The 26434-nt window shown below is 37.6% G+C and overlaps 1 protein-coding gene across 1 annotated transcript in view; it reads left to right on the forward strand.

Moving 5' to 3' along the window:
* CRYL1 (crystallin lambda 1) overlaps nt 1–26434 on the forward strand; it is a 178598-nt gene that overhangs the window by 30333 nt on the left and 121831 nt on the right. Inside the window, exon 3 of the mRNA XM_043997794.1 lies at nt 6741–6867. Coding sequence (XP_043853729.1) covers nt 6741–6867 — 127 coding nt within the window. The remainder of the gene's footprint in view (nt 1–6740; nt 6868–26434) is intronic.

The following is a 26434-nucleotide window of genomic DNA, read 5'->3' on the forward strand; positions in this document are numbered from 1 at the left end:
TTTCCAAGAAAACCCCAAATGGGGTGAGAAAGTCAGTCACAACTGAACAACAACATAATAATACTAATAATTTTAGCTCTATATTTCTTAAATATTGCTTCAACTTATATTTCTTTAATTATGCATGTATATGGTCAGAAATTATTTATTGGTGCTGCTGGATTGTAAACTGCCAGATTGTAAGAATTGAAGGTAAAGACCTCAATTTACTCATCTTCCCCACCATTCCTTACAAAGAATAAATGCTTAATAAATATTTATTGAATTAAAATATCTATCCTGCACCTTTATTTCTAATACATTAGACTGTATTTAGCATCTATTGTTAAATGTTCCACCCTCTTTCTTTTTTTTAAATATGTCTGTTAGGACTAGTCATTTTAAAAAAAAAATGCTTTGTCTTTGACTTCCCTGTAGTATCTGATCCTATTAGTGCCTTCTCCCTGAAAAAAATCTCATTCCTTGGCTTTTGTGAATTGGTGTTCTCTACTTTTATGATTACCCTTTTACTCTTTGTTTTCTCTAGTTTTCTTTCTTTCGCCACTTGTCTTTCTGGGGTCATCTATAAAGTCAAAGTCCTTAGATCCCTTTGGAATAGAGTAATAGATAGAGCACCCCATACTTGAAATTGGGGAACACCTGGGTTCCAATCCTACCTCAGATCTTTGCCTAGCCAGATGGCTTGAGCAAGCTTTTATAACCTTTCTGAGCCTCAGTTTCCTTATTTCTAAAATGAATGGGTTGAACTCAATGGCATCTAATGTTCCTTTCAACTGAGATCCTATGTTTTTTTCCCCCAGTATGGTCACTCCTTTGCAGAGATAAGCGACTCTTAGGGTTCCTTTAATAGCTAATCAGTGACTTCTTGTCACTGGCTGAATCAGGGTTCCTTTAATAGCTATCAGTGGCTTCTTGTCACTGGCTGAATCAAATCTAAGACTTTCAAGGTAGACTTTAAAGAACTCAGTAGTAAAATGAAGATGTAAGGTGTCTTTCAGCTCTAAAATTTTTTGTGAATCATCTGACTTCCTCCCTTCTGTCCAACTTCAATTCTTTTGAATTTCAATTCTTCCACTATAGTGGAAGGGTCCTTTATTATTTCTTTATATCATGTGGGCCACTGGCTTAGGGGCCAGCATTTGTGAGAAAGCTCCTAGAGGCCTCCGAGTTGTGCTAGTATTTCTTGGTTATGTAGGGGAACTTCCTCCATTGCTTCTTGCCCTTTAGATCTCACATTCTTTCTCTGGTGTTGTCTCATTTGAAAAAAGAAGAAAGCAATGCTGGATGGGGATAGGTTTTTGGTTTGCTGCCATTCTTCCAGGTAGGGATTCTCAGGCACAGAGAAAGAACCAATGGGCTAAAGGGCAGCAAGCCAGTGGTGTCTAAGAAGTCTTTTTAATGTTTGATTCTGATGCATAACCAATAGATAGTGATGCTCGTTAAGGAATGCCTTTCGAGATTTTGTTGCCATATGGGCATATGGGCAATGGTTATGTGTTCCAGCTGCACTGGTTACCTTAGTAGTCCACCCAGGCTGTGCTTCTACTTTTTGAGGTAGAGTTCAGACTAGCAGGGAGTTTCAGGTGATGCTCAGTCACAGTGGTCCTTTGGATAATGTGCCAAAGGTACAGTTGTCATGCTTTCAGTGTCAAGGTCCACTACTGAAATTTAGTCCAAGTTCATGTTCTTGAGGCAGCCTGTCATGCTTTGACTTGCATGGGCACAAACCTAATCAAGTCCACTTTGATTGTAAGCAGTGAACCAGATAACTCATTGTACTCTTTCCTTCTCCGCCCCCCCCATCCCCCCCCGCCCCGCCCCCACATGGCTTTTTTCGGGAACAAAACACAGTGTTTAGCACCCTGAAGGTTACCAAGCTGTTGAACTTTGCTACTAGTAGTTACTGATTTAAGATGCATTTCATTACTTAGATCATATCTCTTTAAAACATTATTTATTTTTAACATTCATTTAAAAATTGAATTCCAAATTCCCTCCTACTCCTCTCCCGTCTAGTGTGAAGGCAAGAAATATGATATCAATTACACATGTGAACTCATGCAGGAAATGTTTCTACCATTAGCCATGTTGAAAAATAAGCAAGAAAAATCAAATGCAAAAATGATGCTTCATTCTGGATCAGACTAAATCAGTTCTTTCTTTGGAGGTGGCTAGCATTTTTTTTTCATCATAAGTCCTTCAGGAATTGTCTTGGATCATAGTCTTGATCATAAATTATTCACAGTTCATCATTGTACAATATTACTGTTACTGTATAAAATGTTTTCCTGGTTTTACTCACCTCACTTTGCATGAGTTCATATAAGTCTTCCCATGTTTTTCTGAAACCATCTGTTCTTCATTTCTTACAGCATAATACTATTCCATCACAATCATATACCACAACTTCTTCAGCCATTCCCCAATTGATGAGCATCCCCCTCTATTTCCAATTCTTTGCCACCAACAAATGAGCTGCTATAAATATTTTTGTGCATATAGGTCCGTTTTCCCTTTTCATTGATCTTTTTGGATAAAGACCTATTAGTCATATTGCTGAAACAAAGGATATGTACAGTTTTGTAAATCCTTTGGGCATTAGTGCCAAATTGCTTTCTAGAATGGTTAGATCAGTTCACAACTCCACCAATAGTGGCATGTTACTGTTTTCCCACATCCCCTTCAACATGTATAGTTTTCCCTTTTTTGTTATGTTAGCCAATCTGATAGGTGTGAGGTAGTACTTCAGAATTGTTTTAATTTGCATTTCTCTAATCAGTAATTTTTAGAGCATTTTTATATGAATATAGCTTTGATTTCTTTGTCTAAAAACTGCCTGTTTCATATATTTGATGATTTATCAATTGGAGGACATATTCTTATAAGTTTGACTCAGTTCTTTATATATTTGATGAATGAGGCCTTTATCAGAGAAACTTGCTGTAAAAATTTTTTGTTCAGTTTCCTGCTTTCCTTCTAATCTGCACTGGTTTTGTTTGTGCAAAATCTTTTTTGATTTAATGCGATCAAAAGTATCCATTTTACTTCCTGTGATCCTCTCTAGTCCCTTGTTTGGTCATATTATTCTGCCTTATCCATATATCTGACAGGTAAAAATGCTTCCCTAATTTGCTTATGATATCACCCATTATATCTAAATTATGTATCTATTTTGACCTTATCTTGGTATACAGTGTAAGACGTTGATCTATATCTAGTTTCTGCCAAACTGCTTTCCAGTTTTCCCAGGAATTTTTTTATCAAATGGTGAGTTCTTGTCCCAAAAGCTTGAACCTTTGACTTTATCAAACACTGGGTTACCATGGCCATTTACTATTGTGTAGTGTGTACCTAATCTATCCCACTGATTCACAACTCTATTCCTTAGCTAGTACCAGATTGTTCTGACAATTTATTGTACAGTTGTTTCAGTTGTGTCCAACTCTTTGTCATCTGATTTGAGGTTTTCTTGGCAAAGATAATGGAGTAGTTTTCCTTCTACAGCTCATTTAACAGATGAGGAAACTGAGACAAACAGTATTGAGTGACTTGCTGAGAGTCACACAGATTTGAACTCAGGAAGATAAGTTCACTGTGCCACCTATCTGTGTTTTGATGTTACAACTTTTTTTTTTTTAGTAAGGCAATTGGGGTTAAGTGACTTGCCCAGGGTCACACAGCTAGTAAATGTTATGTGTCTGAGGCCGGACTTGAACTCAGGTACTCCTGAATCCAGGGCCAGTGCTCTATCCACTGCGCCATCTAGCTGCCCCATGTTACAACTTTTTAATACAGCTTGAGATCTGGTATGGTTAGGTTACCTTTCTTCGTGCCTTCTTGTTTTTTTTTTTTTTAATTGATTCCCTTGATATTCTTGACCTTTTGTTCTTCCAGATGAATTTTGTTATTATTTTTCTAGTCTTACAAAATAATTCTTTTGGTAGTTTGAATGGTATGGTACTGAATAAGTAAATCAATTTAGATAGAATGTCAATTATATTGACTTTGACTACCTGTAAGTAATTGATATTTTCCTAATTGTTTAGATCTGTCATTGTTTGAAAAGTGTTTTGTAACTGTGTTTATATAGTTCATGGGATTATCTTGGTAGGTAGTTTCCCAAGTATTTTATATTGTTTGCAGCTATTTTAAATGGAATTTCTCTTTCTGGCTCCTTTTGACGTCTACAGCCTACTTATCACCTTCTTTTCCTTGATATTCTCCTCATTCTAGGTTTTTTAAAAATAGCACCAATATTTCCTAGTTCTCCTGCCTTTCTGTATGCTCCTTAGTTTTCTTTGTGCAGCTAGGTGACACAGTGGATAGAGCACTGGCTCTGGATTCAGGAGGACCTGAGTTCAAATCTGGTCTCAGACACTTGACACTTACTAGCTGTGTGACTCTGAGCAAGTCACTTAACTCTGATTGCCTCAAACATCTGGGGCCATCGCTGGTCATCCTGATATATATTTTGCCTATGGACCCAGATGACTGTGGAGGAGAGAGTGAGGCTGGTGTGACTTTGTATAGCCCTCCCTCACTTAAAAGTCCAATTCACTGCAGGTCATGACATCACCTCCCAATGCCATGGTCCTCTTCGAGAATAAAGGACAAACAACAGCAACAACAGTTTCATTTGCTGGGTTTTTATCCAAATCTTGCCCACTGACTGTGAGTGTCCCACAAAGTTCTGTCCTGGACTCTCATCTCTTTTTCCTCTACATTATTTTAATTGGTTATGCCAGCAGTTCTCATGGATTCAGCTATCTTCTCCATACTAATGATTTTTATATCTACCTCTCAGCTAACCTCCAGCCTTTCATCTTCAGATATTATACATCTTGAATTGGATGTCCCAAAGGCATCTTACCCTTAACATATCTGAACCTGAACTCATTATCTCCCCCCCCCCAACACTGGCCTCCTTGATGTTCCTTGCACAAAACATTTCCTCTGCTGACTCTCTACATTTCTACCTGGCCATGCTTGGAATCCTCCCCTTTACATCTCCGCTTTTTCCTCTTTGCTTCTTCCTCTCTACCACCTGACTTCCCTGGCTTCCTTCCAGTCTTAGCTAAAATCTCACCTTCTACAGGAAGCCTTTCCCTATCTACCTGAGTTCTAATACATCCCCTTTGTTGATTATCTCCAATTTATCCAATTTCCTTTATATCTTGTAGATATATAGTTGTTTTCTTTTTGTCTCCCTTATTAGACTGTTAATTCTTTTAATGGAGAAAAGTTTTTTGCCTTTACTTGTAGCCCCAGTGCTTTAGCACAGTGTGTAGCACATAGTAAACACTTAATAAATGTTTATGGACTAAATGACTGCAAAATGAGATCATTTTTTTTCTTGGCCTCATGCTAACAGACTCTTTCTGTGTCTCTTCTTGCTTCATTTCTTTTTATCCCCAGTCTGTCATTCCCATATCACCCCTAGGTAAACACATCTGCCATTTTAAGACTTTATTTGCTTGATATTGAATACCACAATGTAGTAGGTATAATTTGACAATGTATGGAAAGCAGTAGATTAAAAGAGGCAGATAAAATTCTGTGTCAAGATCCACAGGCTAATTTTAACATTTGACATTGTCTATCTGACTTTAGCTATTCAGAAATTCAGCGTTTCTCTAGAGTTGAGGTTAGAAATATGTTTAGAATTCTAATCTATCCTTTGTACCCCAGTTGTAATTTATTTCTGGTTTTGTCTGCTTGTGTTATTCAGTTGTAGACTGATTCACATCCATCTTTCTTCTTTCCCTTCCTTTCTTCTCTTTTCCCGTTTTTTGGTCCCTCCTGCTTCTTCACTTTCCTTCCCAGTACATGTTTCTAGTTCTCATAAGTTTCTTCCTTTGTAGTAGTTTAGACCTCAATGACCTGGTTAATTTTGATCTTAACCAGTTGTAATATATTTCTTTTTCTTTTTTCTTTTTTTTTTTTTTAGTGAGGCAATTGGGGTTAAGTGACTTGCCCAGGGTCACACAGCTAGCAAGTGTTAAGTGAGGCGGATTTGAAACCAGGTACTCCTGACTCCAGGGCTGGTGCTCTATCCACTGCGCCATTTAGCTGCCCCTTGTAATATATTTCTAAAATTTCATTTCATAGGTAAGTAAGGCTACAATGGATCAGACCATTTGGAAAATGTTCCCCCCAAAGCAGGTATAATAAGTTTCCTGGTTCTTTGGTCAGGCCATGTGTATGCTTGTTTTTGGTATGGACAAAACTGATTGAGCCCCTGTTTCAAACTTCAGAAAGCCTGCTAGAGGAGTGAGAATTCTTTCTGTTCTCAGTGGTAGGCTATATCAAGTACTGTGCTCTGTGCTATGTTATTTGTATGGGATGAAGTTTGAGGCGGAAGTCATATATGAATGCTGTCCCTGACAGGCTTCCTGAAGAAGATGCTCATTTCCTGGGACTATTCTAAGGTAGAAAAAAATTTTAAATAAACAAACTGGATCTTAAACTCTCCAGAAAACATGCAAAAATGCCCAAGCTTAAGTATTCTCTCTCCCACTCCACATACTGAAAACAAAAATCCTTTTTTTAGGAGGGAACTCATCACTTTCCTCCTCAAGTGGCATAACCCTGTGATCTACTTTATTTGTATATGTGGCATATGACTAAAGGTTTCTATGGAGCACCCTAGGCACCCGGACCCTCAGGCATGGAGCTGTCTTGTTTTCATACCTTGCTTTCTCAAACACATTCTGTGATCTCCCCCTGTTGCTTTCTTCTAGGAAAGAGATGAAGACCCTGGAGCAGTCAGGGACACTAAAAGGATCTTTGAGCGCTGATCAGCAGCTGGCTCTCATCAGTGGTTGCACTGACCTCAAAAAAGCGGTAGAGGGCGCCATGTACATTCAGGTGAGAGGAGATCTGTGAATCACCATACCCATGGGCCATAGTGATTCTGAAGTACCATGTATTTTGCCTATGTTGGAGGGATGGGAGAGGCAAGAAGCAATGGTATAAGGTGTGTACTTGATTCAGATTCATAGGAAACTATGAAAAAGGAAATTTAAAAAATGCATCTTAATTAGCTTCTAACATCAACAGAATAAACATTGTGGTAATGATAGGGGGGTTAAGAGCATTTCTTTCTTTTTAAATAGTCATACATTCTCCAGATAGAAAGTGACAGTGTGACTTTCCTCTTTATTTTGTGCATCGGTATCCCATCATGGCAAAATTGTATCACTTTACTAATCTTTGTAGGTGATGATTGAATGTCTGGAAAGTCTATAATAATACCTTTTATTTAAATAACTTTTCACCAGTTCACTAGAACACCAAGGTCATTTCACATGGACTACTTTATAGTCTTATTTCCACCCCCACCCCCCATACTGTACTTGTGAAGTATAGAGTTTTTTTGGTTTTAAATTCATAGCCAGGGCTTTATCCCAAGTACATTTCATTTTATTAGATTCAACCAAATAGGATCAGACCATTGAGATATTTTTGGATACTAATTATTATAGATTATATTTATAATCACTTCTAGCTTTGTGTTAGGCACAGATTTGATAAGCATGTCATCCCCTAGTTATTGATAAAAATGTTGAACAGAACAAATCTTTGGAGTACTCTATTGGAGATTTCCTTCTAGAATAACATCCTTCTTTACTCTTTTGGGTCTTTTCAGCTATCTCCAAACTTATTTAACTGTACAAATGATCTAGCCTGCATTATCTCATCATGTTTACAAGCAATTGCAAGAGATATTGTTAAATAAATGCCTTGTTGAAATCCTGATATATAATGACTGTGACATTTCTCTTATCTATAAGGCTAGTAAACTTTTTTTTTTTAGTGAGGCAATTGGGATTAAGTGACTTGCCCAGGGTCACACAGCTAGTAAGTGTTAAGTGTCTGAGGCCGGATTTGAACCCAGGTACTCCTGACTCCAAGGCTGGTGCTCTAACCACTGCGCCACCTAGCTGCCCTGCTAGTAAACTTTTTTTTTTTTTTTTTTTTAGTGAGGCAATTGGGATTAAGTGACTTGCCCAGGGTCACACAGCTAGTGTTGTGTCTGAGGCTGGATTTGAACTCAGGTACTCCTGACTCCAGGGCCAGTGCTCTATCCACTGCACCACCTAGCTGCCCCACTAGTAAACTTTTAAAGAAAAAATTTAGCCATTTATGATTCTTTTGAGCCCATTTTGACTCATAATTATTGCCTTCCCTTCTTTCAAAATATTCATAAACTATCCCTTTAATAATTTCTACTAGAATTTTAAAAGAGTTTGTTGTCAAGTTTACTAGCCCATGTATAGTTTAAAATAGTCACCTTTTTCCTTTTAATTAAAGGTTGGGACATTTACCCATATCCAATTCTGATGTTCTTTGATTCCTCATAATTCTTCAGAAATCACTGAGAACCATCAGCAAACATTGGCATGTTATTTTGCTACCCCGTGATGTAGTTTCTCCAGGCCCTCATTTGGGGGCAGTGTGAGCTTTATTTATTTATTTTTATGTCCTTTATAGTCTGAAGATCATTCTTCTTGTAGAAAAGATAGAAGCCAGTTGAGGTTGGATACTCTTCTCCATTGTACATTGTGATTTTCTTGCCAATGTCAAATAGGCATCATTTTTTCTTTGATCTTCTTTTAACCCCAACATAGTTCAAAAAGTTGCCCTGAAAAGAATATAAACCTGTAGAACTCATTCCTAGGCACTGACTATGAAAGAGAAGTTGGCTTAAGAGAAATGGGAGGCTCTAAAGAGAAGGAGTTTGTGGATACTGGTATGGTTGGTTCTCATGAATAAAAAAAGGGTGAGGTATATAATAAGACCAATGTGGTTTATTAGTGAAAACAGACTTCAGAAAGACAAATTTTAAAAGATGGAGGGATAAAAGTGAAGACAGGAAACTGAAGGTAAATATAAAAGAACGATAAGATTCTGTGAGAATGGTGTTGAAAAGGCTTGTTTTAATCTATGTAACTATTCCCACCTAGCACAGTGTCTTGTACATAGCAGGGACTTAATACATATTTATTGAATTAATTTGAATTGAAGTGTAGTATGAGATGAGGTTTGTTATAAATGATTAATAATAACAACAATTATTTACATTTCATATAGTGCTTTCAAGATTTACAAAGTCCTTTCCTCACAGTAACCCTTTGAGGTAGGTAGTGTAAGTGTTATTATCCCCAAATTATAATTTAAAAATATCAACTTGTGTACAAGTTCTTGCTACATACTGGATACTGATACGATTTGTAGCTTCTAGTCTTGCTTTTATCAAACAGTAATAATAATAATAATAATAATTCCTATAATACTTTAAGGTTTGTGGAATACTTTACAAATATTATCTCATTTGATCCTCCCAACAACCCTGGGAGGCAGGTGCTATTATTATCCCCATTTTATGAATGAGGAAACTGAGGCAGACAGAGGTTAAGTGATTTGCTAAGGATCCCTCAGCTAGTAAGTAGCTGGGGCCAGATTTCTTATTCCAGGGTAACTCTCTGTTTCCTGTGCCACCCAGCAAGTTGATAATGAGAAAGTTCTGTTAACCTCTTTGAGCCTCCGTTTCTCTCTTTTGTACTCCTATTACCTACCTCAAGGCATCATTTTGAGGAGAGTACTTTTTAAATCTTAAAAGCGTTATATCAGGGGCTGTTAACCATATTTATGGCCCCCCCCTCCACACTTCCCTTGGGCAGTTTGGTGAAGCCTGTGGATCTTCTACTCCAAATAATGTTTTTAAATGTATAAAATAAAAGATTGTAAAGGAAACCAATTATATTGAAATATATTTACCAATCTGTTGAAAAAAAAAAAGATCTTGGACCCCAGGTTAAAACCTTTGTCTATAGGAATGTGTTACTTATAGGACTGTAGATTTCAAATGGGCAGGGACCTTAGTAGCCAGCTAGTAATAGTAATTATATATAATCTCCTCACAGACACTAGAAATCAGGATGACGCTTAAGGCACTGATGGGCTATGGGAGGAATATAAAGTAATAAGGCATTTAGTGAGACAAACTTAGATAAATGACATACCATGAACACACATTGGGTATCACCCCAATCTGTACAATGAAGTACATTTATTTGATAAAATGATTTTATTGGGAGAGTATCCTGTGGTTGTATTTACAGCACAAGCTCTTTGGTACTTAGAATTGCATGATAACTATATGTGGGGTAAATCACTCCATACAGCAGTCATATCATAGAGTTGTCTCTAGTGGCTTTTGAAGTTCATACTCCTCTGGACTCCTTATGACAATGGGAAACAGTAGAGTCTAGCTGTGAGGCTTTATTTCTGATCTAATCCTAAATTTAATTTTAAATGATACCACTGGGCCATCTTAAATTCTTTGACATTCTCCCCTTTGAAATTTCACCCATTGTGGGCAGCTAGGTGGTGCAGTGGATAAAGCACTGGCCCTGGATTCAGGAGGACCTGAGTTCAAATCTGGCCTCAAACACTTGACATTTACTAGCTGTGTGACCCTGGGCAAATCACTTAACCCTCATTGCTCTGCAAAAAGAAAAAGAAAAAGAAATTCCATCCATTGTTCTAGTATCATATGAATCTACTTGGTCTGCTGAGCAGAATTAATCCATAGCCTCTTAAAGAATAACATTCAAGAAAAGAACTATTACTCTCCTGATGGGCTAGAGAGATTTGTGAGTTTTTCCAGTGTCTACTATCTACAGACACAATAAAGTTCTTATGACTAAGAAAATATCACAAGGAACCTGCTTTGAGCAGTAGCATAAATTAGTATATGTGGCCTAGGCATAGGAGCATAAATCCATATGATAGGGATACTTGAACATACAGCAGGTTGTGAAAAAATGCCTGATAACTACCTCTATTCAGTCAACAGATAGCAATGGGAGAGAAAAGTCAAGGTGCTAAAGAAGCTCTCTTTGTGCAGTTAACATCTTTGCTGTATTTATACATTTTTTTTTGTATCCCATAGGGGAAACACACACACACACACACACACACACACACACAGACCCCTATAAGCAAACTGTAGCTCTAAGCAAAAGAAAAGCTCTGGGCTGATGGATTCTAGGGTAGGTTTTAAAAATAATGATAATAGGGCAGCTAGGTGGTGCAGTGGATAAACCACCAGCCCTGGATTCAAGAGTACCTGAGTTCAAGTCTGGCCTCTGACACTTGATACTTACTAGCTGTGTGACCCTGGGCAAGTCACTTAACCCTCTTTGCCCCACAAAAAAAATAAATGATAATAAATCTGGTACATTTTGCTTCTTATGCATGCTTCTTGTGTGTTATACCTCTAAAACCATATCTCTTCTCCTTGAGACTTTAAAAAAAATAGGTATATGTTAAATGACAATGCTGTGTTCTCAACAATCCAGGTCATCTTTGACTCATTTCTCATTTTATGTTGAGAAGATGTTAGACTATATGATTTTCCTGAGATTCTGTGACATTGGTTATTACTTACTCATCATACTTCAGGGAGTTAGTTAATGAAAGGAGAGAACCCTGTGGATAAGACAAAGAAATTTTGGTTAACAACACAAAATTCATCATGGGTTTCATAATAATAAACTTACAGAGTCCTTAGGGCCAAAGTCATGGAAATCTGAATGCATTCTCTCTTCTTACAAATGAATCTTCTACCTAGTCCCAGAGGGGCAGGAGCATGGGTCAGAAAGTTGCCTAATGCTTTGCTGAAATGTAGGAGCATGCAAGTTTGAAACTTGAAATTCCAGACCTCCCTACAATATTTCAAAGCAAATCTTGCTTGGCAAGAAAATCTTTCATGTCAGTTAAAAAAAACAAGTCAATCCCAGAATGTCTGTCAAAAAGCCTGATTTTTTTTGGAGTCCTATGGCTTTTAGCCATAATGCATGTAGGATACATAGGAATTAATTGAGAATTGAGATTTTAGAGATCTCTGAAGCTGCCAAAGGAGAATGGGAAATGTCAGTGACATTGGGAAATTAGGTTAATCTTCCTTTCGGCAACTCTTGTCCTGAACTACTGAAAAGTTAAAAAGCTACCTAGCCATGTAGTTGTACTACTGGAATGTGAAATTTGCACTCCGAACTTACATTTTCATTAAAATTGATAAAATATTAGTTTTATGTCTTTTATCAAATCTACTTTTCCTTGCAAGTAATTAAAGGAATCCTTACATTTTATGAATTAAGGAATTTTTCCATGAAAGTAGAATCTCAGGTTTTGAAACCAACAAAATTGATTGATTGGACTTTTCCCCTTAATTCATTGAGAATCCAAATGATGTGCTGTTCTGTTACATTGACATGAAGGTGTGTGTAGTAGTGTTAAAATTAGATTTTGACTTTTCCAGTTGTATGTTTATTTTAAAAAAAACAGGCTAGAATAAATTTAGTGAAAATAAAAAAAGAAATAAAGTGTATTATATTCTAAAGGTTGGGAAATATTTTTGACCATATTAGTCTTTTACAATATATATTTTATATTAACTGTAGATTTAATCATTAATCTTTGTGGGGCAAATATACAAAATTATCAAACTGAAATTATTTGTCTTTAGAGAATGAAGCTTTCAAAAAAGTTGGAAACTAACTGAGCCTCTGAATTTAGATTTTGTTTCTTAGAGATACTTTCTTCACCCCCCCCATTCACTTTTTTAGTTTACTCCATTGTTAATGGAAGTTTTGTATTTTCTCCAAAACTTAAAATTTAAAAACAAAACATGATCTACACTTAAGGCTCCTGAAACACAGCTGCTACCATCACCATCTCTTGCTTTAGGTATACTCACTTCTATATGATTAAAAACTTTTGGAATTGATAAAGAAGCACATTGTTTTGTCTTGTAGAGCCCCTAAAGCTTAGTTTTAAAGAATTTTCAGGTCTTAAAATGTAATGCTAGATAGAAAGCTTCTTTGAAAAAAAGTCTAGGAGAGTTCAATTCTGAGAAATAAAAATTGGAGTCAAGGAATCTAACGACATGGAGAAAATAATGTGCAGTGTAGGGGAGTGTGTGTATGTATGTGTGTAACTTGGACCTGTGGTATGGAAGCAGAAGGTAAAAGAGCTGGAAAAACTTTGCAGAGGTTAATGAAAACATTCCCAACAGCCCCAAAACCACATACATTTTTATCTTCCACTGTGTCTTTTTTTTCTATCGGAGCATCTTTGATTTTAATGTGCAATCTGGGATCTCCTCTATCATTATTAAGAAACCCCATTATTGTGACATGACATGAGGCATAACTGCAGACACATGACCCTTGCAAACCACAGGAGGGAAAACAGGATGTGTCTTGCTGTTCCAACTCATAACAGTGACAGGAAAGGTCACAGAAATGATTGACAAAATAGGGTTTGCTTTGAAGCCACCTTGAAGGGAATGCACAATTTTCATGAAGCAAAGAAAATGCTTGTGTGCATTGTGTGTGTCAGGACTACACTTGAGGGGGCAGCTAGGTGGCACAGTGGATAAAGCACTGGCCCTGGATTCAGGAGGACCTGAGTTCAAATCCGGCTTCAGACAAGTGACATTTACTAGCTGTGGGACCCTGGGCAAGTCACTTAACCCTCATTGCCATGCAGAGAGAGAGAGAGAGAGAGAGAGAACACTATCCTTGACATGATTAGGAAACAAACAAACAAAAAAGATAATGAATCTGCAATGAACAGAAGCAGTAGACTAAGTGCAAAGCTTTAGAAATTCTCCACTTTTAAAATCATTTGATGATTTATCACAGAATCTAGCAGTTGAAAGAGATTATTTTCAACTAGGGCAGTCTTCACGGGGAGGGAGCTTCAAGCTAGACCTTGAATAATGGGTAGGAATTGTATTGGCAGCTCTGAGGTAGAAGGGGCCTTCTATGTGAAAAGAATGAAGGGATTGGTAAAGGTACTGTGAGTAATCCAGTTTGTCAGAGTACAGGGTGCTTAAGAGAAATAGAGAGCAGTGAGGATGGAAAGGGAGGGATCACATCTCATACTGCCATGCTAAGAAGTTTGTATTTCATTTGATAGGTGGATATGAGTATGATGAAAGGACCCCAAGGTTTTTTGGGCAGGAGGTTTACACAATTGGAGTTATGCTTTAATGAGATTAACAGCAGATGGACCAAAGGAGAAAAGACTGGATGGTATTGAGAAAAAGGTTTTTCTTCCCTAAATTATAGAGGGCACCATTTCTTGGCCTCCTAACACTACCGGAGCAGCTTGAATGGTAGCTAAATCTATTCTCTAGGCATAAAGCTATCAGTAAGACCTTAGGAAACATTTTCCATATAAATCCATTTTCTTATGCGTCTAACTTCAAGCATGAGTGTGAAATCAAAATGTGTGAGGGTGGTTTTGTTGTTGTTCATTAGTTCAGTCATGTCCAACTCTTTGTGACCCTGTGGACCATACTGTCCATAGGGTTTTCTTGACAAAGATACTGGGGTGATTTTCCATTTCCTTCTTCAGTGGATTAAGGCAAACAGAGGTTAAGTTACTTGCCCAGGGTCACACAGCTAATGAGTGGCCAGATTTAAACTCAGGGATTCCTGACTCTAGACCCAGTCCTTTAGCCACTGAGCCACCTAACTGCCACCATCATAAAAGTTCATAGTAGAATAGGTCTTAATAGAGCCCATGTTAGAAGTAGAAGTTCTGACCAATAACTTTCTGGCCAGCTCCAAACTATGCTGTTGCTTCTGTGGTTCTCTTCCTTTAAATGGAACTTTGACTCCTATTTCTGGGTCTCTGGGCCCCTCTCTGTGATCTTTTATTTTGTCTTGGAAGCAGAATCATTAGGAACCAGATCATTACATGCATAACTCCTTCTAGCACAAGATGTTGTCTCCCCCATTACAGTGTAAGTTCCTTGGGAACAGGAACTGTCTTGTCTCCTGGTATTTGTATCTAGTGCTTAACAGTGTCTGGTTCATAGCAAGCATGTAATACATGCTTTTTCATTCATTCAAGGTTGATGCCACTGTGAATGCTTATCCTTACTCACACATTTGGGAAGTTTTGTTCTTCTAGCAGCAAATTACAAGGGGTATACGATAAATGTATCTTTTTTTTTTTTTTGCAGGGCAATGGGGGTTAAGTGACTTGCCCAGGGTCACACAGCTAGTAAGTGTTAAGTGTCTGAGGTCGGATTTGAATTCAGGTACTCCTGAATCCAGGGCCAGTGCTCTATCTACTGCGCCATCTAGCTGCCCCCAAATGTATCATTCTTGTAGGAGGTTTCTCTTAAATGCCATTTTCCTGTATGTTGCTGCATTTGTGCTGTCTATTTCTGGTGAAAAATAGGAATTTGTTTTATTACTTCATACGATGCCTGGAGTTGTGCCATGTATGTATAACATTGTTTGATGATAAGGAAGGAGGAAGCAGTAAAAGATGTCATTTGCTCAATTGCTTTTCAAGCAGGGAAGTGGAATTCAGGATAGAAAAAACAATCTTGAGTAACTCTTGCCCCTTGTAGCTCTTCAGACCATAAGGGGACAAGCTCCTGTTGGAAGAAGAAAGAAAAGGAATTATGTGGCATGACTTTAAGTGGAGCTGTGCTTGAATCAGGCTCTTCATGATTCCTGAAGGGATAAGTGTCAGTCATTGTGTGTGAGTAGGGGAGTCACTTAGTCTCTGGCCATTTTCTTTTGGAGTCCTTGATTGGAAACCTGCACTTTTCAAAATTGTCAGATAATTGACCTTAATTGCCATCAAATTAAAATGATGTCATATTGGAAAACAATTTACATAAAATGATATCATAAAACAAACTGGTTTGATTAAAACAATATACTGAGGGTTACTTGACTCTAAACCCTTCTTCTCTCCTTCCACTATACCATACTCCAAGACCTGGGTTCATAACTCAGTTGTGACACTAGCTGTGTGATTGCAGGAAAAAACTACTTAGCCTTTCTGAGTTGCATTTCTTTGTCTATAAAATGTGTATAATAATACTAGCACAGCCTACTTCACAGGATTCTTATGGAGGGGGTTTTGTTAACTTTACTCTGTAAATAAATTATTATTACTCAGTGCTATGCAGAAACATTGTCATGATTTCAATGTTTCATTGTATTTCTTTTTGGGAAATTTGACCATGCTTTCAAAAATCCCAGGCTTCTACCTGGAAGAAACAAGTAAAACCTGTATTTTTAATATTTAATATAATAAAATAATAATAATAATCATGACATATCACCATCTCTAAAGAGTCAAAATGCAGGCCACACAAAGGGCAATGGAAAAGTATATAGTTGGCATTGAAAGGCCATGGCATATTACCAGTTGTGACATGCACTTGAAAAAAGCTTAAAAGAGATGTAGAGGTTTAGGGAGCCAAGATGGCAGAGTTGTGGGAGCAGTGTGATGGGGACCTCCTTCCCAAAACAGATCTAGAACATTCACTGGACTGAATCATGATGAGGAAATCCAAGAAAAAGGCATGGTGAGTCAGTCACTTTTCCATCTCAGGATGGAATAAGGAGACAGATGTCAGCAGACACTAGGTCTGGTGCAGAGCATGCTGAAGAGAGCACACTAGCACCCAGGAAGAGGCTATGCATGAAAGCAATAAAAGGGTCTTAGATCCATGCTGGGGCACTCCCAGACCCATAACAGGGTACCATGATAGGGATATGTATGAACTAGCAGCTTTATTGCCTATTACTCACTTCTGGGTGACAGATCCAGGGCAGACTGAGAAGGGGACCTGTACCTCTCCCCCCTAGTTGTCCCAGGTGCTAGGCAGTATCAGGAGAGAGGAGCAAGTTCAGAAGCAGCAGTGTAGTTCAATACCAAGGAGCAGGGTAAGGTCCTAGTTCATGCCTCCAGCCCAGTCTGAAGCCTGCAGAGTAATGAACAAGGCACGAATCCTAAACCAAAGGAAAGTCTATGGTTCTGTCACTCTGAACCAGCAGAGCTTCCTAGCTGTCTGACAGTAACTGAGTCCAGCAGCAGTCAACTCTTGCTCAGACCCAAACCAAGATCAAGAACTTGCAGTGCTCAGATTAGGGGTGGTGTTGGAGGGGCAGGGGAGGAAAAAACATAACAATCAGACTTTTCCCTGGATTAAATCATTTTGGGGGCACTAAAAGCTTGTAGGTTGCAAGCTTGAGTTGTACCTGAGTTCCTGGAATAAGACAACATTCAACACTTAGAAAGCACTAACAGGACCAGCCTAGAGCTCTTCTACAGAAGTACACAGGGCTCAGCCTTAGCATCAGGTCCAAAGTCAGGAAGTAGGCTGGAAGAATGAAAAAATAATAATTACAAAAAGAATCTCACTTTAATAAGCTATTCTGGTGACAGGAATACTCAAGACCAAACCCAGAAAAAGAAAATGACATATCTATAAGCAAAGCCTCAAAGAAAAACACAGCATGGGCATGGATTCAACTAGAATTCCTGAAAGAGATGAAACAAGAGTTTTAAAAAAGAATTAAAAATGTTTTTGTCAATGAAATGAGATTGCTAGAGGGACAAATAGGAAAATAAATGAGAGTCATTGAAGAAAGAATTGGAATGAGAACTAATAGATTGGAATAAGGGAAACAAAACCTTACCAAAATAGCAAATTTCCTAAAAATTAGAATGGCTCAAATAGAAGCCAATAGCTTCATGAGACAACAAGAATTATTAAAACAAAGTAAAAAAAATAAATAAAATTTAAGGTATCTCATAGCAAAAACAACTGAACTAGATAATAGATTTTGGAGAAAAAAATTAAGAATCACTGGACTACCTGAACTCTATGACCAAAACGAGAGCCTGGTCATCATATTTCAAGATATCTTAAAAAGTAAACTGCCCACATCGCTTAGAACTAAAGGGTAAAGTAAAAATAGAAAAAAAAACCTCACCAGTTTCCTCCTGAAAGAAACTTTAAGATGAAAATTCCTAGGACCATTATAGCAAAAATCCAGAGCTTCCAGGTCAAAGGAAGAATACTGTAAGCAATAAGAAAGAATTCAAGTACCCAGAAGCCACAGTCAAGATGACATATGATTTAGCTGTTACTACTATAAAGGAGCAGAGAACTTGGAGTGTTCCAGACAATGTATTGCAAAAGATATATGTTCCAAAGAATATATAAACTAACAGCCAAGACTAATTTGGGGCAGCCAGGTGGCACAGTGGATAGAGTGCTGGGCTTCGACTCAGGAAGACTCGTCTTCTGGAGTTCAAATCTGGCCTCAGACACTTTGCTTTGTGATCCTGGGCAAGTCATCTAATCCTTTTTGCCTCAGTTACCTCATCTGTCAAATGAGCTGGAGAAGGAAATGGCAAACTGCTCCAGTATCTTTGCCAAGAAAACCGCAAATGGGGTAATTAAGAATTAGACATGAATGAAACAACTAAACAACAACAAAGAAGAATTTACTCAGGGAAAGAAGATACAATCCTACAGGGGAAAAATGGATTTTTAAAGGAACAGAGGACTTCTAAGCATTCCTGATGAAAAAACCAGAGCTATAGAGAAACTTTGAAGTTCAAATATAGGTGTTAAGAGAAGCAAAAAAAGGTACACCCAATAAACAATGATTGATGACTAAATAAGGATAAACTACTTACATTCTAATATGGGGAGATGATTTATGTGTCTTTTTTGAAGCCTATTGTTGTTAGAAGTCAAGGGCATATAATAGAAAGAAGGCCTGGGAATGATTTTTAAAAAATGTTTTGAAGATCTTAAAAAGAACAATGAAAAGGGAGGGGGAAAAGGAATAAATTAGTAGATAAAGGAAAAGAAGGTTGGAAAAAATTATCTTGCATAATCAGGATTTTTCAAGTAGACATCGCTACAAAGAGGAGGAAGGGCAATGGCTGATACTTGAACCTTACTCTCATCTGAACTGGTCAGAGGAAGGAAGAATATACACACTTGCACTCACAAAGATGAGTAAAATATATATTTAATCCATCAGGAAAATAGGAAAGAAAAGGGATAAAGGGGAATTAAAAGAAGGGTAAATTAAGGGAGGGATTAGTTCTAAATAAAACAAATTCTAAGACCATATGAAAATAGTAGCTTTTTTTGAAGTAGCAAAGTATGAGAACCTGAGAAATTGCCCACAAATTGAAAAATGGCTGAACAATTTACAATATATAAATATGATAGAATGCTACTGTTCTGTAAAAAATGATGAAGGGGATGGTTTCAGTGAATTCTGGAAAGACCAATGTGGACTGATGCAGAGTGAAGTGGACAGAAACAGAACAATTTATACAAAGATAACAGTATGGTATAGATAAACAACTTTGAAATAATTATGGTCTGATCAGTGTAATGACCAACCACATTTCCAGAGGACTAATGATGGAACATGCTCCCCACCTCCTGTTAGAGAAGTGAAGGAATCAGAGAACAGCATTTATATTTATGTAATGCATGTATGTAATATATGTATATATGCATGTATATATACATATAAGTGTATATATGTATGTATGGAGAGAGGGAGGTAGACACCTACCTATAGATATATAGATATAGATCTGGGTAGACAAATTTCCACATTGGCTATGTCCAAAATTATACGCACACACACACATACATACACACACATAACTTTGGACATAGCCAATGTAAAAATTTGTCTTGTTTGACTATACCTGTTTATGACAAGGGTTCTGTTTTTCCTTCCTTCTCAATGGTGGGAAGTGGTTAGAGGGAGGGGAAAGAAAAGAAGAGGGATTTTGCTGATTGAAAAATAACATATAATTAAAAAATGAAAACAGAACAAAAAAAATTCGAGCTGGAAAAGAAGGTGGGCGAAAGCACAGATTACAGTGCTAACCAGGAAATGTGAAGGGGTATATAAGAAGATCCCCAGAACATTATGTGGCTTTCTTTTACCCCTTTGTGTAGATTCATCAAAGAATATGGGTAAGATCTGACACTGCCTTCCTTCTAACATTGCCTTCAATATAGCCTGCATACATCTTTTTTTTTTTTTTTTGGCGGAGCAATGGGGTTAAGTGACTTGCCCAAGTCACACAGCTAGCAAGTGTCAAGTGTCTGAGGCTGGATTTGAACTCAGGTCCTCCTGAATCCTGGGTGGGTGCTTTGTCCACTGAGCCACCTAGCTGCCCCAGCTTGCATAAATCTTGTATATACATACATACAAGTTGTCTGCATGTCATCTTGCCCATCAGAATGTGGCAGGGACTGTTTATACCTTTCTTTGCATCCTCAGCAGAGTTTAGTGCCTGATACATAGTAACTGACTGATAAAAATGTGTTGACTTGTTGAAAGAACCAATGTAGTATATAACAATTTTAAAGACTAGTCAGATTGGTGCCCAATGTTCAAAAAATAGGCATCTCATGTGAGGGTTTTTTTGTTGTTCTTTTAAATTAGGCTTAATGAAATTGATCAGTACCAGCTACATAACCTCTTTCATGATATTATTTAACAGACAGAATGAACCTATATCAGTTCCCTAGCAGGAATATAGTAGTCCAGTTAAAGTAGTAATCATATTTGTATTGGTTTATGCTTTGAAAACAGTGAAGGTTTCAACAATTACAATATTTGCCTCCAGCTATTTTTTCCAAGAGATGTTTCAGTTTGGCATTGGTGGGGGCAGTCAATATTTATTGAAGACTGTTTATACAGATTGTCATACAGAGCAGACAATGAACTCCTGCTTTCCAACAGCTGAGGGTGGTGTAAAGTCTAATTTCTGTGTCTGTGGGTGATTTATATTAATAAATTCTAAGGAACACCTGGGGATCATTCAATGACCATCAAAGAGGGAGATGCAGGAGTGGAGGACGTTGGCGAAAAGTACTGATTGTTTTCCTCTAACTTTTCATGCTTTGTATTGTCTCCAGAGTGCCCCAGACACCCCACTCTTCTTACTTACTTGTTCTGTACAGCCTAGGTTGTGTGTTTATTTTAATTTGAAAGCTGATATTCAAAGGATCGTGACCCAGTATATCTGTGAACCACAGCAAAAAATCATAAAAGGTTTCTTTCAAGCTTCTGACTTTCACCTTTGAGGAGCTGGGCCGAAGGAGATCTGGGCTGTATCACCCAGTGGATATCTTCCTGTCATTCAAAAGCTCCGGTCATTAGCAAGCATTGAATTGCACATTTGTGTTAGGGAATACATTTTGGATACTTGAGTAGCTGTTTTTGTTTCTTTGGCTGAGGAATCTGTCAGCTACTGACTGCACTTTCCCTCTGACTTGGAAGTGTGTGTTTGTGCGGGGAGGAGGGGGATATGTAGAAAGGAGCCCCATACTTGGATAAGTAGCCTTAAAGAGGCACTAGTTTCTTGGAACTTAAATGACACAAATCATGCAGTTTTTGCAGCATCTGTGTGAGACTCTGCACCACTTAAGAGGGTCTCTTCTGGTGTGTATTTTAAGACTGCTAAAGCTTTATGTCAGCCTTCCTTTAATCAGCCTTTCCCATTTGGATTTTGAGAGATTGCTTAGAATTCCTAAGAAACCCTTTTCTTTTTGAGTATAAGGTTCCCCCCTCCCCCCATCTCATGTAGGCCATTGTTTTTCACCTTCTTAATGCATTTATTGTGTTTTATGGTTATCTGGGTAGAATTCTATAGACTGTAAGCTCCATTGTATTCCCCAGCATTGAGCACAGTGCTTTGCGCATGGTAGAAACTTAATAAGATTTTTAAAAATTGAATTGTTGAATTTCTTCATAATAGCTAACATTTATAAAGCTTTTTAAAGTGCTCCACATATGCTATCTCATTTGGTCCTCACAACAACTGTGTGAAGTAGGGGCCATTATTTCCCCCTTTTATAGGAAACTGAGGCAAACAGGTTAAATGATTTGCCCAGATTACACAGCTAAATAGTCTCTGAGGTAGAATTTGAACTCAGGTTTTCCTGATTCTAAGGCCAGCATTCTATCCATGGTACCAACTGACTGCCTTATGAACTAGCATATATTCTGTTACATCATATGGCCTTTTGCAGTTTAAGAAATAAAGAACTTCGGGGGCAACTAGGTGGTGCAGTGGAAAAAAACACTGGCCCTGGATTCAGGAGGACCTGAGTTCAAATATGGCCTCAAATACTTGACACTTACTAGCTAAGTGACCCTGGGCAAGTCACTTAACTCTCATTGCCCTGCAAAAAAACCCCCCAAAACCAAAAACAACAAAACTTCACCAAATCACTATTGACTTAGGCCTGGCATATTGGTGGGGTAGATACAGTGATTCCCACCATAGTTCTCACTGAGCTGTGCATGTGACCAAATAAGCATTCAACTAAAGGAAGCCATTCCAAACTCCTCTTACTTCTATTGCCATTCCTCTTTTGATTATTTCCTATTTATGCTGTATATAGCTTGTTTATACATATTTGTTGTTTCCCCCAATTAGATTGTAAGTTCCTTGAGGGCAAGGACTGTCTTTTGCTTCTTTTTGTATTCTCGCCCTTACAGTGCCTTTGGAACATAGTAGGTGCTTAATAAATGTTTATTAATTGATTGATGCCTAGAACATAGTGGGAATGCAATAAGTGATTATTGATTTTTATTCATGTGTATATTATACATATATATATACAGAGAGAGAGAGAGAGAGCGCGAGTGAGCGAGCACTCGTGCGCTATATCTATCATCTACCTATACAGGGTGTTTCAAAAGTCTTAGTGCAGTTTTAACTTATCAAAGCTTAAAAATTAATCATTCTATCTGACTTGGTGATGAGACTAACCAATTACCTAACAGGTTAATGGTTAAAACAGCACTAAGTGTTTTGGGACACCGTGTGTGTGTGTGTGTGTGTGTGTGTGTGTGTGTGTGTCCTAAGTCCAGGAGTTGCCATTAATGCATACTTCTAGCACAGTTTCAGTGCCCACATGTCACAGAATTGTCCAGCTGGGCGATTGTCTTCTAACTCAAATTTCTCCAAGCCCAGATGACTAATTCTGTGGAGTGTGAGCACTAAAGATGTTCCGAAAGTACCCATAAATGGCAGCCACTAGACATGGTATCTATGTCTATAGGTGTCTGCTTCATGCACATTGCTAAATATGGGTTCCCTACTAATATCCATAAAATAAAAGCATTAAATTACATGTTCTCTAAGGTTTGTCTAGCTCTATATCCTATAATCTTATTCCAGGGCCTCAGTGTGACATGGGAATGAATAGGAACATGCTAATGTAATTAAACCATAATCTCTGGTAGATACTACCAAAGTAGAATGTCTCTGAGTATAAGCTTGACAGTGGACTGTCATTTGTGAACCAGCTTAGTTAAGTTCAGCAAGGCTCATCCCCAGAAATCTGGCTACCTGATGACAAATTATTTCTGACTGTGGTGACTCATAAAGACAGTCTACTAAGAACTAATACAAAGGTTCACACTGCTGCTAAAATTCCAACTTCTACAGGAAGCTTTTCCTGTGCCTCTCAATTCTAATACAGAGGGGTCGCTGTTATTTTATTTCCAGTTTATCCTATATATAGCTTGTTTGTATATTTGTTGTTGAGTCATGTCTGACTCTTTGTGGTCCTATTTGGGGTTTCGCTATTTCCTTCTCCATTTCATTTTTCAGATGATGAAACTGAGGCAAACAGGGTTAAATGACTTACTTAGGGTCACACAGTAAGTGTCTAAGACCAGATTTGAGCTCATGAAGATGAGTCTTTCCTGACTCTGGGCAGGCCACCTTATCCATTATACCACCTGGTTGCCCTTTGTAAATAGTTATTTGCACATTATGCCCCTCCCCCCATTAGACTGTGAGCACCTGAAGAATTGGCACTGTTTTTTGCCTTACTTTATATCTTCAGAACTTAGCACAATGCCTGGCACTTCTTAGGTGACTAATAAATGTTTATTGACTGACCAAAGCTATTCTAAAAAGTATTGTTTTGAATATTTAGGTATATTTAGAACTTTTTCCCACTTGTCTTTGATTTCCTTGGGGTCTCTGCATAGCAGTGGGATCTTTGAGTCAGTGGTTATGGACATTTTATGCACTTTCTTAGCAAGTGACGTAAATAAATCTAGACCTTCTCTAATATTTGAAATCAGAAGACAAAAGGAAGTTGCATTTAAATGAAAGGGTGACTCAAATCCCTTCTTGGAAAAGCAGATTAAAGCTTTATTTGTTCATGGGACACTTTATCATCTCAGCTCATGATAAGCAATTTACAAAAAGATCATGAAAATGACTGCACATATATAATTTATATCAAATTGCTTGCCTTCTCAAGGGAGTGGAGGAAGGGAGAAAGAGAATTAAATTTCAAAATTTAAGAAATTAATGTTAAAAATTGTTTTCACATATAATTGGAAAAAATATTTTAAATGATCATGAAAATAATTGTAGCTTCTCTACCAACATCTGTTGTATTAGAGGAAGAAACAGTAGACTTATGTGAAGAACTTGAAAGGCATGCCAAATTATATTAATGTAGCAGTTCTCAAACTCTTTGATGTCAGGACCCCTTTAAATTCTGAAAAGTTGTTGAGGACCCCTCAAAGAGCTTTTTAAAAATGTGGGCTATATCTATCAATATTTTCCACATTATAAAATTAAAATGTTTTAGTATTAATATGAAAAGGGGCAGCTAGGTGATTTAGTGGATAAGGCACTGGCCCTGGATTCAGGAGGGCCTGAGTTCAAATTTGACTTCAGACACTTGACACTTACTAGCTGTGTGACCCTGGGCAAGTCACTTAACCCTCACTGCCCCACAAAAAAAACCCTAAACAGACAAACAAGTATTAATATGAAAATAGTTTTAATCTTTGTTATCCCCCAAAGTTTGACCACACTTTCAGACCCACTGTATTACTATATACTTTAATATTCAGTATGCAAAGTGGGGAAGAATAGCCAAAAATGTTGTAAAATGTGGAATAAGAAATGAAATAGGCCAAAGGTTTATACACTACATAAAAACCTTAAATCTACACATCATGAATTCTTCATTCTGGAAAAAAGTTGATAAATGCTAGAAACATCAGTACCCAGTACTATCAGGAAAAATGAAACTGATTATATATCAACAAACAGGAGACAGCTATTGATGCAAGCATGGTTTCTAAATCAGTTGTCTTATACAGTCAGACCACCAACTTTTTAGAGCAAAGATCAAAAATATTACAAAGCTAAAAGAAAAAATAAAAATGAGGAAAAACATGCTATGCTATTTTACTGAACTGTTTGAAACAGTTTTTGATGCTGAAAAATGGGAACTAGTTTGATGAACAGAAATCTCATATGACTGACCCCCCTCCTTTCCTTCTCCCATATCTTTATGATGATATCCTTTATGCCATTGAGTAACCCACAGTGTAAATCTTTGGAGCCTTGTGGCATTACAAAGCTCATAGCCATATAGCATCACCAGATAAATATTGATCTTAAAAAGATAGATCTTTGTTTCAGGAAGAAGCTTGGAGTCTCACTGAACAACTTCCCAAAAGCAATCTAACCTGTTCTCATCCTCTTATTCAAAGTTATGCCTAGTTCATTGTCCATCTGCAGTGTCTGTCTACCATATATAAGCTGATGGGGTAGCTCTATAGGCTGTCAATCATTCTGGAAAACAGACTTTTTTTTTCATTCTATAGCCCAACAATAGAAAATAAGAATTCAGGAAGAAGGCTGATTGATTTTAGCAAGGGAGATTTTGTAAGCCTGAGGTTTCATATTTCTCAGATAACACCCTAATGATACAGTCTTATCCAAGGAAGCTTGGTTCTCAGGGGAACTTTGGTATAGTTAGGAAATGGCTTTACGTAAGAAAATTTGAAGAGGGATATGAATCACAAGAGACCCTAGTTAACTGTGTTTTGCAACTAATTGAGTAGAATTGGAAATGCATAGATGACTATGAACGTGGACATGGAGAGGGTTGGCATGTTGATGCTGTTAGTATTCAAGGTGATTCTTCATGGGACACTCACTGTATTCAATATATGGGCCCTTAGCAGAAGAGAGGAACTAGGGGGGAAAAGGTTTATTGATGCTTTTTTCTATATTAACACAGTTTTCAGTGCTTCTTTCTCCCCAACTTTCCCTTGTAACCAAGAAATGTAGTTAACCAAGACAAAGCAGCACATTGGTCAATCTGACCATGGGATGTCACATTCCATATGTCTTTATTGATAGAAAGGAGGTATACTTCATTGCCAACGGAAGTTGAGATTGGACATTGAGTTGATTGGAGTTGTGCTATCTTTTAGAATTATTTTTCTTTATGTTATTGTTGCTAGCAGTGTTCCCAAGTTAAAATGGAATAGGGAAGTATGTTGGTGGAATGTATCCTGCCAATTGTTGTTGTTTGTCCTTCATTCTTGAAGAGGATCATGACATTGGGAGGTGACATTATGACTTGCAGTGAAATGGATTTAAATGAGGGAGGGCTGTGCAAAGTCATGAGCCTCACTCTCTCCTCCAGAGCCATCTGGGTCCAGTGGCAAGATATAGATCAGGCTGACTGGAGATGGCTTCGAATGTT

The sequence above is a fragment of the Dromiciops gliroides genome, chromosome 3, assembly GCF_019393635.1.
Source record: "Dromiciops gliroides isolate mDroGli1 chromosome 3, mDroGli1.pri, whole genome shotgun sequence".
NCBI classification, from domain to species: Eukaryota; Metazoa; Chordata; class Mammalia; order Microbiotheria; family Microbiotheriidae; genus Dromiciops; species Dromiciops gliroides.